Source organism: Dendropsophus ebraccatus, chromosome 4 (genome assembly GCF_027789765.1).
Source record: "Dendropsophus ebraccatus isolate aDenEbr1 chromosome 4, aDenEbr1.pat, whole genome shotgun sequence".
Taxonomy (NCBI): Eukaryota; Metazoa; Chordata; class Amphibia; order Anura; family Hylidae; genus Dendropsophus; species Dendropsophus ebraccatus.
This window is the reverse complement of record NC_091457.1, coordinates 26,812,131-26,827,400: the sequence shown is the minus strand read 5'-3', so window position 1 is coordinate 26,827,400 and position 15,270 is coordinate 26,812,131. Positions and strand designations below refer to the sequence as shown.

The window sequence follows — 15,270 nt, the reverse complement described above, 5'->3', positions numbered from 1 at the left end:
TGAGTCCCAGTGATGTAAAAATAGAACAGCTTTACTGTCAAGTTCTTCAATAATACAATTCACTTTTGTAGAATAGATACATCTTTGACACAGCCTCTTAGTGCTTGAACTTGTTGTGCTTGAGGAGTTGCTTGAGATATAGAATAGAAGAGAGGTAGTTGTAGTGGTACTTGTAGTGTACAGTATTGGAGAGGAGTTTTTCAGAGGAGCCCTAACCCAATGTAGTTGTGTACTCTGCCTGAACTTGAAGATATACTTTATAGTGAGATACTTTACTTGCAGTTGTGTTTAGACTTTGGTCTTATCACCTTCTATCCTACAGTGTCGAGCTACTTGTACTGCAGGGTACTACAAGCCCCAGCCGTGGTTATCTGGGTATAGCTAAGTGTCCGGGAGTGTCCCAGTTACCTGCACTGTGAGATAGGATACGTAGACCTTCTTTACGGTAACTTTGTCCTATCCAGGCTAGTTTCTCTTGTATTAAGGATACTGCCCTGCTCTGTATACACATGTTCTCGGGGTGGGTTAGAGTGTTCTTTGATTCCTCTGCCTTTTAAGTGCTTAGCACTGCATAGTAGATATAGTAGAAATACTGAAATAAATTTTGGTCTTTGGATGTGTCTGTATACTACTGTGTCTAGACTCAACTGACTGAACTGCTTGTCCCTGTCAGGGGTCCTTAGCTACTGCAGGAACAGCTGTTTTTGTGTCTTCCCTCTCTGAGAATCTGGAAAAGACTGACTGTGAACTTCCTCCACCAGTGTCTCCCCCTACAAGGGCTTCCATATGCCTACCTGTGAGTGGTGGGGAGGAGTGTGTGCAGAAGAAAGGGTAAAAGAGATAGATTATAAGTAGAGAGCACCTCCTATTGGTCAATAATAACACATGGTACACTTAAAATCTTAACCTAATACTAACTTCAGCTGTGCAACACATAGACTTATAAAATACTGACACCTAGTGGAGAAACTTCAGAATACTTCTTCACCACTTTAAACCTGAAAGAGGAATCTTTTTGAGAGGTGCACAGGAGAGATAAATAACACCTGTGGTGGGACACCACACACACATCAACTATAACAAAAAATTATAAATTATAAAATTTGCTTCAGCTTAGGAAAAAGGGTTAAATGGTCTCTGCCATTTCAACTTCTCTCTATTTGATAACCTATGTGATCTGTAACTTATTTGTAAATCACTTTATTTAGCAAGAAATAAAAAAGCCTCCTTGGCCTTAATGCTCTAAAGTCTCTTTAGTCTCCCCTCTTTGGAATTGGATATCCACTTCCTGTTGTTAAGGGAATTCTGTCTCTAGTAAAAAGCAGAGCAGCACAGAACACAGGAAGTGGGAACAGTGGGATTGGTCTTTTTTTCTAGTTGTCTGCAGTGAAGGACATAAACAGAGAGAGTTCCTGCAGCAGTCTACAGCCAGGCCTAGCCTAGTCCAGAGTTCTGGTATGGTAGTCTTCTGTAGTGGAGTTTTAGACACAGTTTTATGAGAGACTGAGAGAAAACTAGTATGCAGTGCTAAACCTAAAGGTACCCCACTGTCCCCTCGGTTAAACCTTGCCTACGCCAGGGATTCCTTTACTAGACAGGACTATACCAAAAGTAAGGAATAGTCTGCAGTGAGGCAAATAGCATAGGCTGAAGTACTCTATTGAATTTTGCTATCCTACTCGGGTAATCCTGAGAGGTTAGCTTTGCCCAGTTGTTGTAGCCTGGGAATTGTACTACCAAACCTGATACTCGCTGGACTTGTTTGGCAGAAGGCAGTCTTCTTCTTATCTACTTATTCTAACCATGAGTATGAGAGGTTTCTTCTACTTCTATACCAAGTCACTACAACCCATCCCGGCAGAGTACTGCACTACTTAGGCAAGGTCCCCAAGTCAGCCCTCTAACCTACTCAACTCAGCTACACTTCTTCACTTACTCAACTCAGGTACTCTTCCTTCCTTACTATCTTCACTACAGGCACTCAGGCTAGAAGACCTGTGTTGTCCATCAGGAGAAATTACATTGTCAGTTGTGATTATTTTCAGCACACTGTATTGCACTGAAGAGTATTCAAGTAAAGTATTATCCGCGTTTAAGTGCTGGACTCTGTGTTCATTACTCTTTGCCGCACCTGCACCCACACATTGCGCTACCTTTACAAAGCCCAGTGCCATATGTCTGGGGGGTGGGTATCACCAATCCTGGCCACTGTAAAAAGTGCCCAAGCAAAAACACCACCTAGCAACCCAGGTCCATGGCATGCGCTTTACTTTTTTGTAGTATGCCATATACAGTACAGGGATAGCAGGGACTCCTATCAAAAGTTGGATTTCCTGCCCCTATACAGGCAGTGGGCAAGTATACAGCAGTACAGAGGTAACAATAGCTATCTTGAATATATTAATCCAAAATAGGAATACGTAGTGTCAGGATAATGCACCTGTGGGCAAGATAAGGTCAGTAAAGAGTAATGATGAACCCAACTGGAGCAGGCTTGAGTCCGATAGTTTGGTATTTAAATACCAGGGGCTGAAGAAGTTTGATGGAGTCTGGGAAAACATGGATACAGCCTATGGACTCTTCAGCCAGCGTTATTGGACTCATACATGCTTGATTTCTCCATTAAAGAGAAGTGTTAATCTTAGGCCTTGACACTTGCTATGCTGGTGCAGAACACCCATCCCAGCGGTGAGCTATAATGTGTGTATGACTCATCCCTCACCTCCAACATATCATTAGGATGATTGGTGGTGGTTCAACCTCTGGGTTCCCCACTGACTGAAAATGAAGGGGCCGCACTGCTGCTTTATCACAGTACCCTGCTAGTCACTAGCTGTACAGGAAACCGCAGCCCATCCCCATTCACAGCTGTCTATGAATGTCATATTTTATGGAAGAAGCCACACTGTGTCACACTGGAAAGAATACACCACTTCCTGCAGGACGTACAGCAGCTGATAAATACTGGATGACTTGAGCTTTTTAAATAGAAGTAATTTACAAATCTATTTAACTTTCTGGTACCAGATGATTTAAAGAATATTTTCGCTGGAGTACCCCTTTAACTGTGATATGTACAATGAGCTATGTTCTCCCTCTTTTACACTTATTAGTATACATATAGAGATATAGGTCTTTACACACTCTCCTCTTCCCACAGGCCACTCATAGAAGCTACCAGTAACATGTGGGAGATACCTTCTAGTCTAGCCCTCTCTTATCAAAAGGCACAAATAAACCTGTTTAGTCTGGCTTTGGCTGGGGGGAGAGAAAGGTGAGACATTAATCTGATTCTGTCAGAGCTAGTGAGTGGTAGTTGTATTCATGAAATCTCGACTCTTTTACATAAGTCGAGCCATGTGTAACCTATGGAGAGGGGAGGGGGAGGAGGGAGGAGGGAGATTAGTCGCCAGCAGAGAGCAGAGAACAAAGGATGTGTGAAAGCCGTGTTCAGAGGTCAGAGAGTTCAGTGCTGACTTCAGAGGAGATAGCCCAGTGATGTAGCTGTAAATTAACTCTTTGTTGTCCTGTTTTGGTGCTTTATGTCCCTCAACCCCTCCCCTCTTCATGGAGAACAATGAAGACAGGGGGGAGAGCTTCAAACTGCTTTTTTATTATAAAAATGCATATTTCGGCTAATAAACCCAATTACAAAGTTTCTTAAAATCGCCTGGACTATTGATTTCTGGAAAATTAACAAGGGTAAGAAACCTGCTCCCACAAGCAAAACTATGATCCTCATCTACTATGCTTTGACGAAAGATTGTAAAGGGTCTCCACATGATGGCTTTGTGTATGTGGCAATTCTAGGTTGTCAGTACTTCTCATAGACTCTAACAGATGAATAATAAAGTGCAACTTAGTCTTAGATTAAAAAAAAATAAAATAGGTTGTATAATATTATAAAATAAGGTGTGATACAGTGTCCATTGGATGTGTGTGGTTCTGCAGTTCAGCCCGATGAATGAGAATTGGCACTCGTAGAATGATATACTTTCCGATAAGATATTATGTCTTACCATCACAGCCTCTATCCACAGGGCCGACTCGATGAAGAGCGTCAGTCAAGAGATCAGGGAGGCGACCATTGAGATCCACAGAGGCTAGACAGCCCTGAAAACCATCTCGAGAGGCAACCAGCTTTGGGAGAGTGGCGTACATATTTCTAGGCAGCCCACCGATATAGAGTTCACCTGCATATAAGAGTGTTGGAGAAAGAAAAGTAAAGAAAAAAAGAATTAAGCGATGGAGAGAAGATAATAAATGAATACATTTCTAACATTGATTTAAAGGCAAACGCAATGCACTAAACTCTTTCCTGTGCAAGAACATTAGATTATTTCACTTATTAGATAAAAGTGAAATGTAGGTCATCTGCTATAAATAAAGTGAGCACCATGGTGTCAGGAGGGCGCCCTACTGTATTAAAGGGGTATTTCCATCACAGTCCTTCATGGCACATACACAGGATGGGGTCTCACCTCTGGCACCTGCCCTTATGTCAGACATGGAGGTCCCCTGACCCCTGCCCGCCTGGTGTGGTGAATAACAGATGAGCAATGATCAGAAAGGTTACTGTGTGTGGCCTCCTCATCTATTCTGTGGCGATCATACGACGACGTATCCACCATAATCTGCCATAATTTGTATTAAAAAAAACTGGATTACATGACTTTATTAGAAATAAACCATATCAAAAGTTTTAGTTGAACCCCAACAGTTTGCACGATAAAGCTGGAAGCATGCATGGCAGATTGTTTTTCTCTCCAGATCACTGCTCTTCCCGTCTCCCCATTTCCATGTGAGGAGCCTGTGTGGCCTAAACATGCCACCATGGCCAGCGGTGCCTCCAGACTTCCCAGATGTTCTCCATGGGAGACAAGTCACTGCTGTCATTGGTTGCAGTGGGAGTTGCGAGCAGAGGATCTTGATGTTTTCCATGCCCAAGTGCATTCAACGTGGCAGAATACTCCTCAGACAACCTTGATGGCATACTAGGGTGTGAAAGTGCGTGTATTTCTGTGTTTGGCGCTCAGAAGTTTTGAAGATTTTGTTTCCATTTTTATGTCCCATAAAATTGAAAAATGGCAGGTAGGCAATGGCAGGTACTAGAAGATAATAAACTTACCGTCCTTGTGCCTCCATTGTACTGCTCTTGGGTCCCGTTGATGGCCACTGGGTATGTCACCTACCCGGCTGTTCAAGCTGCAACGTCACTGCCCGGGTGAGCAACTGCCTGCTCAGCTAATCAGTGACTGGAGTGGTTTCCTGCCCCAGTCACTGATTGGCTGAGCAGGCAATCACTCAGCCAGGTATGGGACATTGCAGCTAAAAGAGCTGCAGGAAACCAGTGACTGTTAATGGGAACTGGGAGCGACGCTACAGGGCACGAAGATAGGTAAGTTTTCTTTGTTTAATATTTTCCTGCATATTTTCCTGGTCACGTGTTTCACAGAATGTGGGAATAAGCCCCAACATGTCTATCCATCCAGTGATTTCCGTCATTCCACTACATTTCCTCTTTGGTGTTGCGGTTCCGATAAAGAGAAATGTAATCCAAATACAAATATGTTATTAAATATTCTCTATTTTCTCCTCTTCCTATATATCCGGTTGTTATCTCTCCGGGGGTTAATTACTGAATTGTAATTTTCTGAGACACACGTACTATAAGGCTTAGGAGTCAATCCATTTATATCTGCCTTAACTAATAAAAAAATATCAAGGTCTAGCTGTGCATATGATTGATAGGTCATATATTAAGTCTATGACTGATGACAAGTGGATGAATCACTCAGTCGGTTCTCTTATCAAGTCTGCCGAGCGCCGGCGTAATCCTGTTTATCTATAGATATCAAGATGCAGGTTGCGAACTCCCTATTGAATAGTGATTACTCTTGCTTCACCCTTTAACTGAACACCAGGCTAAACCTAAGCTGAATCTCATGAGAAGAAGATTTTAATTCTTCCTGTATATTCCATGTTAGAGGATAATTACTCAGGTGGGTAAATGTATTGATTACCCCCTTTACATGCTGGATTGGAAGTCTTTACAGCAATGTATTGCAGCAGCAATGATCTCCATCTTCAGATGAGCATATTTCCCACAATTTTCCCAATATTTTTTTACTGAAATGGTCGATCAGATTCCAAATTGACTAGTATTTGTTCTAATTTTCCTAAAAAGTTTAGATTGATCTAAATTCTAATTATTGGGGGATTCATTTTAGGGGAGTTACAAGCATGTACAGGACCAGGGACTCCTGTCAGATGGAGAAGTCCCTGTCCCTGTACACTGAGCTGTGAAGCTGACATTGTATGTCTCTCTGCTCCATTAACATATATTTAGTAAAAAGGCAGCAATGCATACAGCCTGGCAGTTACTTCTGAGTAGCCACAGACATTCACAGGTAATGTTAAAGTGACTGTACCACCAGGCCCAGGCTGAAGCACTGAAGGCGGGCCGACCCACCCCCAGTGGGAAAAACCCCAGCCCCTCCATGACGTGACTCCATTAGAATCAATGGAACCCTATCATAGGGGGGTGGGGGTTTCCTCCCACTAACGGTGGGTCGCCCGCCTCCAGTGCTTCAGCCTTGGCCTGGTGGTACAGTCACTTTAACTAAGTGGCAAGGCACACAGTCATGGAAAAAGCAGATTGGTGATATCACTAAATATCACTTTCATCCAGTTGTCCACACTCCTTGATAATGTCTCTTTATAATGTAACCTTGTTTTCTTCTGTTTATGTAAGTGCTGTTTTTTTTTTTTGTTGCATTTTCAATATATAAATCCAATTTCATTTTATTTCATTGTTTTTATAGATCTGTAACAAATATAATTTTTTATTTCTGCCAATTTGTTTCAAATTTGTAATGTTGTGCTTTTACTATTTTCAGGATATATCGCTTTCAGTTTTCTGTCTGGACACAGTGATGTTTTCCTTCGTTTTACCTGTATGTTTTCCTTTTACAAATTTCCATTTTTATTTTTATTCTCAGACACTGGAAACTGACTGGGAACAACCAACATCTTTTGACACAGTCCATGATTTATTATAGACAACTCTCTTGCTGGGTCCATGTTTTTTTAAATTATCCAAGCCCCACAGCTCAGTTAGGTCTGTAGACACTTCCCCTTTATCCACAGGCTAATTTGCATTTTTGGCTCGTGCTGTTATTTGTTTAAGAAATGAAATTCACATGATTTCTTTTTTTTTTTTTTTTTTTATCTGGAAAAAACATCTGCCGTCAATAATATAATTTCTTTTCATTTGTTTGAGGAATTTTTCGTAAAAGCCAGAATGTTAAGCTGTTAAACAAACATTGTTCTGTGTCATATCTGTGATTTGCTTATTTGATATGATGGGAAAAAAGGCTGGGTGACTACCCTCTAAGCATGGCCAGGGGTTAGAGCTGCCTGGAATCATATATTTGATAAACTATTCATATCAATCTAAAGACTTAGATTCATAATGGACATTACCACTGAACCTGCCTATATTCTGTGCTGATTCTGTGTGTGTGTGTGTGTGCGTGTGTGTGTGTGTGTATATATATATATATATATATATATATATATATATATATATATACATATATATATATATATATATATATATATATAAATTAGTGATGAGCAAATAGTGATATATTCGAATATTTGATGTTCGTACGAATATCCCGCGAATATTCGATCGAATATTCGATCCCATTAAAGTCTATGGGAACAAGTATTCAATTAGTGAAAAACATCTATTTGACCATTTGGATGGTAAAACCGGAAGCTGGGGGATTTGAACGCTTATCGAAAATTTGTTGGATATTCACACGAATATCGAATATTCTAATATCTTACTATTCGATCAAATATCTATTCGATCGAACAGTATTCGCTCATCACTAATATATATATAATTTTTTTTTTTAAACAGGCTACATTTTTCTAAGATAGAATATCAAATAGATTGAATGGTTTACACATGGAATTGATTTCTGTTTGCAGCCCCCACTAGGGGGAGCTTACTTCATATACTTTGATCACTAAAGAAGCACTCCAGTGTTTTTTACGCATTATGCAGCTAGTCACCCAAGATAGATAGATAGATAGATAGATAGATAGATAGATAGATAGATAATTCTGATAGTATCACGTTATCTAGTCATTTATTTCTATTGGAAAATTCCTGGAATCCTTTTCTACAGTTGCATCATGTGATGTCATGGTGACCTCTGGAATTTAAATGTGCTTCTGTGCTTTTAACAGGAACACTGTCTGACCTTCCGGTATGATAACACGGCATAGACTGCATAGGTGACTGTTCAACCCCCCTGCCTGCATACTTATGGTCTCTTAGGTCTATTTAGGAGTATATAAAAGGTGAGGATTATAACATCCAGAATATGATAGACAGTTTTCAATAGTGTTTTAGTAATGTATTACCTACATCCTGCTGCTTTGTGCAAAATTGCGGTAAAAATGCTGTAGTTTCACGAAAACCAGGGGCACAATTGCAGCAGGGAAGACATACATCACAGAAAGTATATGTCTGTTTTAGACAACCATGGGACCCCAAGGAGCCCAGTGCCCTGGGTGGCCTCACAAAACATATTATAATCCGTCACTGGTTCTCGTATATCAGCACAGCTGTTTTCCTTCACTGCTTCCCTCCTGTAAAGCCTATGATGATATTGTGCGCTAACTGATGCTAAACAGCGATGTGTGATTTTCACTCCCCTTACAGAGTCTGCATTGGTTCTGTCCTTTCTCCCTACACTCATAAACAGCCTGGGTGATCTCTACCCCACCTAAGTGCATTGTCTGTTCTTCCCTCCCCATCTACAGCCTTGTGTAATCTGCCCTCCCTGAAGACTTGGAGGTTTCTGGCCTCTTCACACACTAATCTGCTCTCTACATCTGCCATCTCTTCCCTTCTGCCACCTTTAAAACTGAGAATAGGGAGCGAGAGAGGAGAAAGTGCTGACACAGCGAGAAGCAATATGCTGTCAGATATAGGTCAGAAGCCGCAGGACAACCACTGCAGCATTGGCAATGAAGCTTCCATATACTGTATTCAGATTGACAGGGAAAAAGTACTGCTATGATGAAGAAAGTAAACTATGCTGTTCGGTGGTTCCCTCTAACACTGGGGCCTCACAATACATAAGGATGGATTTAAAGGACATGTCCTGTTTTGGGATTCACTGTGTTACTTTGGAAATTTGTTTGAAAGTTTGTTCAAAACTGTCTGCTACAGTTATACAGAGTTATATTGCATCATTTATAAAGAGTTTTATTGGATCCGAGTGAAAAAGTCCGTCTCAGGACTAATACTTATCTATATACAGTCTGCTCTAACATGTGTATTAGTATATGTATGCCTCTCCGTTATTCCTCTTGGATACATAGAAATAAAATGACAATTCAGTGTTGCCATATCCTTACACATTTTGACTCTCTAAAGGCCCTATTACACTAAACGATTATCGGCAGTATTCGGCGGATATTTGCGGTTATGGCCGATAATCGTCTTGTGTAATAGAACACAAGGATCTGCTGACGTCGGCTGATCGTTGCAGTTGTTTGTCTTTCAACATGTTGAAAGGCAAACGACTAATGTAGTAGCGATCTGCTGCTGTCGCTCTGCGGAACAGGAGCGGCGGTAGCAGATCGCTGCTATCTGCTATGGACAGAAAAGGTCACAGAGTATGTTCAATAACTTATCCTTATCCCATTCATGTCAATAGGACAGCATCGGTCAATTGTAACCAATGTCCATGGGGCTTACTCTAAGGTATCAAATAAAAAATTAGATACAAGTTGAGTTGAGTTGATGGGTTGATGACTGGAATTCCAGATGCTCACATAGGGTATGTTCACACTGAGGAATAGACAAGGAATTTAAAGCTGAATCCGTGCTTAATTTTACACATTTTCCACTTGAAATTCCACCTGTAAAATATGTACAGAGCAATGTTCCATAGTGTTCAATGGGATTTCGGCTCTGTTGTTCACACGGCGGAATTTACCCGTAGAATGTTCTGCCGCGAATCTGCTTTCTGCCAAAAAAGAATTGACATGTCAATTCTTTGGGCAGATTCTGCTGGAGAAATCCCATAAAAGTCTTTGGGGCTTAGAGGTCCTGATTTCCACTTGAATTAAGTTCAAATTCTGCACCTTTTCAGCTAGAGCTGAAAAAGAAGGAATTTCAAGCTGAAAACATTTATCTCTTTAATTTCTTTGTGTGAACATACCCATAGACTATAGGGGCACGAAATTACGGACAAAAATAAGATAGGACCTATTTTCTGGAACAGACACCCTTCAAGAAAAATCCTGTCTGTGCCTAATAGAACCCAATGGGACAGTACATTTTTCCGGATTTTCTGAGAAATCCAGATAGATATTCCTGACATGTGAAGGGGGTCATAGGTAACATATGCATTACTGTGTACTTTGCTACTTACTCATTACATTTGCTAGGTGGGTTGCAGCACTACTTATTTACTACATTTGCTGGCTGGGATGCAGAGCCACATTTTTTTACTATATTTGCTAGGCTTACTACTCTGTAACCAGCCCAGTGAATGTGTATGGTTGAATTTGCCTTCAATTTTGGGATATCTGCTCATTTCTTATCCCAACGTAATAGTCCCTCCCATTATTAATATTAAGTTCACGCCCATCTGACTAATAACTGAATTGTCAAAGAAAACACATATCTAACATGATACAGGAGGAGACATCAAGAAGCTTTAAAAAAGTGAGCTATATAATGGTAACATCTCTGGCAACATTTGGGGTTATCAACAGGTCTCCTTTAAAGGGAACCAGTCACCATGTAAATGCTACCTAAGCTATCGATGTGATGTTATAGAACAGAAGGAGCTGAGCAGATTGATATATATCTTTATGGGAAAAGATTTAGTATAACTTGTAATTTATTGATTGAAATCCCTGATGTTTCAATGCTAAAGAGTCCAGTCCATTGAGTGACCCCGCCCACTGGACTCCAAAACACAGAATGATCAGGGATTTCAATCAACATGTTACAAGTTATACTGAATCTTTTCCCACAAAGATATATATCAATCTGCTCAGTTCTTCCTGCTCTATACCATGATGCTGATACATTAGATAGACTTGTCTTGGTGACAGGTTCCCTTTAACCATATGTCTGAATCTAGATCTACAAGTGACAATCGTCATCTGTTTGCAATAATTTTCCTTGCTACTGGAAGTTGACAAATAATCCATTTTTGTAATGGGTACTACAAGTATAAATACATGGAAAGAAGAGGGATATTTTGCTGCATGAGTTACATTCATCTTTGTCCTTATATGTTCTCACCCTTTAGATCTAGATTGCTGGCCCCGGTAGAGTGCTGCGTGACGGTTCTTCCATCAATTCTTAGAGTGTGCGCATTTCCTGGATCTCTCGAGACAGCAACACTGTGCCATTGGTTATCATTCAGCGGTCGCTCTGAATTGCCTTTCATCAAGGAAGGACCATTCCCAAGGTCGAAGACATAATGTATATACCTAGAGGAATCAAGTAGATAGGCACATGGTTACATCTATAGTGGAACAGTAAGTGTTTTACACAAGGACATGAACATTGTCTCCATATAACATATTTCACTGTCAGCAGAATAGAGCAAAATGTAAGGTCCCATTACCCTGAAATCTCAATGGAGATGATTGGCTAATTATCTATAGAAATATAATAGATATAGAAGAATTTCGAGCAGTCAGTGCAGAAATCCATAGGATCCGCGATGTTACAATGTAGAGATATATAAAATGTGTGATTGTCACTGCGTTCAGATGAATCGAGATTTTACACGGCACATAGTTACTATGGTTATCGCGAGCAACTCTGAATGAGCGTTCTATACTCTATTACATTCCCGTAATGTATGAGTGGGGAAAGGATCGTGATGTAAGCGAATGGCACTAGCAGAAGCTTGCGATAATAGAGTCGGCCTACTTTATGTATGCAAAGCTGCAAATTACAGAGACCTCAAAGTGCTACTGAAAGGAGCAAACAGGAAAATGCTTTTAAATTATACAGCAAAAAGATGGTTATAATTACTAAGTGGAGGAGTCAGACATTCACCGGCTGTATAATGCACCCACCATTTTGTTTTAGGATTGCATGGTGCTATGTTATCTACACCCTCTGTGGGCGCTTAATTACCGGGGGCTCTTTAAGGGGATCTGGGCCACCATCGTGTCAATTCAAATCTCACAGTTTGACACGTCTGATCTATGCTATGACTTTGGGCTAAATTCAGGGTTGACTTTGGGCTAAATTCAGGAGTGTTTTCTAGGATGTGGAAGCCTGATTTGGAGCATATTTTTGGTTAAATACTAGGTTGTTTCCCAAAAGTGGTCCCATGTAGGTAGTGACTGGACCAGCGCACAAGGAGACACTGATAAGTGGCAGAGAAGGGTTAGGCGGGGTAGGTCAAGGACCAGGCGGGAGTGTTGGGCAGTCTTCAAAGTAGCATAGTCTGGTACAGTACAAGCAAGAGAGTTGAGGCAGGTGGGGGGTTAGGGTCAGCAATTTGGGTGAAGAACATATAGTATACAGATCAGGGAGCGTCAAAAACAGGAAATCTTCTAAAAAACCTTTGCTATAGAAAACTAGAGATGATCGAACAGCGGGAATTTTCAGGTTGAACCATTGGCTTTTCATTCAAATCCGATGGTTCGAGTACGAACGAACCTGAAAATTCCCACAGTTCGATCATCTCTATAGAAAACTACAATGTTGCTCGAGAACAGAAAAGTGCAACAGCGTGTCAAGCGGTTCTTGACGTATCACTTGATCAAATAGTGTGTACCATCTCACCACGCTAAGGTGAACCTCAGAGGGATGGACCTACACTATACTCTCTCCTCTCTTGGATTCTTCTGAGGTTCACCTTATTGTCACCTTACGTCTTTAGGGTTACGAGAAAACATGTGTATGCACCCTATGGGCCAGAATGGGAACCACAGCACGGAGAGAGGCTGCATGTCGGTGGTTGGGGATATACATATACAGCTGAGCACAATGGGTGACAACAACACCGTTAAACATAATCCCCATTTTCTAGCATTGTCAGCATATTTTCCTTCTATGGATTTGATTAAAAAGAAGAAATACCAGTCAGGCAAAAAAAACTGAGCCTCTTGCAGTTGTAGCAGCATTCATGACTGCGAGGATAACAAATAATTATTATCATTGCAGATCTATTATAGCATCGGCAGCCGAGCTTGTGTGTTTACAGCTCTATCTGATTCTTTTTCATCCCAGGAACGAGATGCGATATGAAATACATAAGCTCGGCTCTTTGGATCTGCAATAAAAGTTATGTCATAATCTTGGCATCTATCAGAGCTGGAACCGCTGTTTTATTCATGGATTTCAGGCTTCCCAAGCTTACCTCTGTTGCACCAAAGGAAACTGCCTGAGTCACCGCTGCGTAAATCATCAATTGCAATCTATGGCGGAGTGGGATTTGTTCTGTATCATTATATTGTGTTTCATATAAGGCATTGAAATAGCAATTAGGGTTATCTGTAGAGGAGTCCTGATCCCGTCTCTATACATGCAGCGTTTGCTGCAACCATTTATAACTATATATTTGGAGAGGTCACATTTACTGTATGTCTATGCTGTATAGTCTCAGCTGCAATGCTGCCCATAGTCATCGGGATCCCACTGCGATGTGTACCGGATCAGCCCGGCTGTGCTCCCAACCTCCTGCTGGGGAAATAAGGATTTAACGGGTTGTATTTAACTGAGGTTAGGGTTCCTATTCTAAAACAAGTGAAAAGTAGAGCTAACCGAATCTCGAGCACACTTGGGTACATCCGAACCTGAACTTGCAGCATTTGATTATCGTTGGCTTAAGAAGTTGGATGCAGCTCTATAGTTGCCTGGAAAACATAGATACAGTCATAGGCCACAGGCTGTATCTATGTTTCCAGGACTCTCTAGAGCTACTTCCAACTTCTTCAGCAACCGGTAATCAAGCGCTGCAAGTTAAGGTCCTGATGGACCTGAGTGTGCTCGAGATTCGCTCATCTCTAGTAAAGGGGCATTCTAAGACCGATGGGACTCGGATCCTGCTGGCGTGACAGGTAATAAGCCGCCTGTATAGTCAGGGGAACTATCTGTATACAGTAGTTGGAGCTCAGATGAGCAGGGTCTCTTTGGTGAACAGTTTTGCATGTTATGAATGCTGTTTGCCATGGATTGAAGAATAAAGCTGCCACATATTCTATTGGCAATCCCCATAAGCTACTGGGGATTGATACAATGCGTTTTACATCGCTTAGTGCACCAGCTAAGGATTCTCTTAGAAATATGGACTTAGGAGCAGGGGTTGTCCTAATGGAGCCGTCCAATTTACGGTTATGTAGCTGTTCTTCATTTTTATGATATTTTTTAACCATTTGTCATGTATGATTATTGCTTCTATACATAGTATACTAGCCACCTGGTTCTAATGTCCCAGTTAGAGAACCTCTATTGGAAATGACGGGAAGTGAATAACACTTTGTCCTTCCTTTATGCCCATCCAGTAATCAGATATATTTTACCTATATGCATTTAGCTAGATTGTAATTGTATCTGACACTGTTCCCTCACTAGACAATCACACTGCAGGTAACAGGACAGATGAGGACAGGGAATGCTCAGAAACAGAGCTACAGCTATACTCTCAGCATTCTGAATAGCAAGGTTTGTTGCATAATACTTTGTCCTATATTCTTTCTAAACTTCAGGAGAGGAGTTAATATAGACATTAAATATATGAAAACCAAAGAGACAGAGGTTTGGTTGGGTCCTTGTCCCATTCAATTTATATGGATATCGGGTCCATGGAGACCCAACTTTCCGGATTAGCAGAGAATCTCGCTGATCCAGAAGGTACATAAGGCTGTGGAAATGCATAATGCATTATACAGAAATTGGGGGCTATAATGCAACAGGCCCAATTCCCTTCCCATCTATTGCATTATGGCCATCAATTTCCTAACAGTATATTAAAGGGGTGCTTCAGCGTGGGAGCACTTTTTTGGGGGGACCGGGGAGGAGGTGGCTCAAATAAAAGACATCCACTTACCTCCCCGGTTCCAGCGGCGGGTCACTCATCACGGCGCTCCGGTGCCCGGTTCCCGGCCACTTCCGGGTGTCTGACGCCGCCCGAGACGCTACATCTCAGGGCCGCTCAGCCACTCAGTGAAGGAGGCGGGATCCGTTTGAAGTCCGCT

General features: G+C 41.3%; 1 protein-coding gene across 14 annotated transcripts in view; it reads right to left on the bottom strand.

Annotated features, from left to right (window-relative positions):
* NRXN2 (neurexin 2) overlaps window positions 1-15,270 on the bottom strand; it is a 609,925-nt gene that overhangs the window by 256,424 nt on the left and 338,231 nt on the right. For all 14 annotated transcript variants that reach the window (XM_069965315.1, XM_069965314.1, XM_069965322.1 and 11 more), the window contains 2 exons: window positions 11,351-11,541; window positions 4,020-4,193 (listed from right to left, as the gene is read on the bottom strand). In XM_069965315.1, coding sequence (XP_069821416.1) covers window positions 4,020-4,193; window positions 11,351-11,541 — 365 coding nt within the window. The remainder of the gene's footprint in view (window positions 1-4,019; window positions 4,194-11,350; window positions 11,542-15,270) is intronic.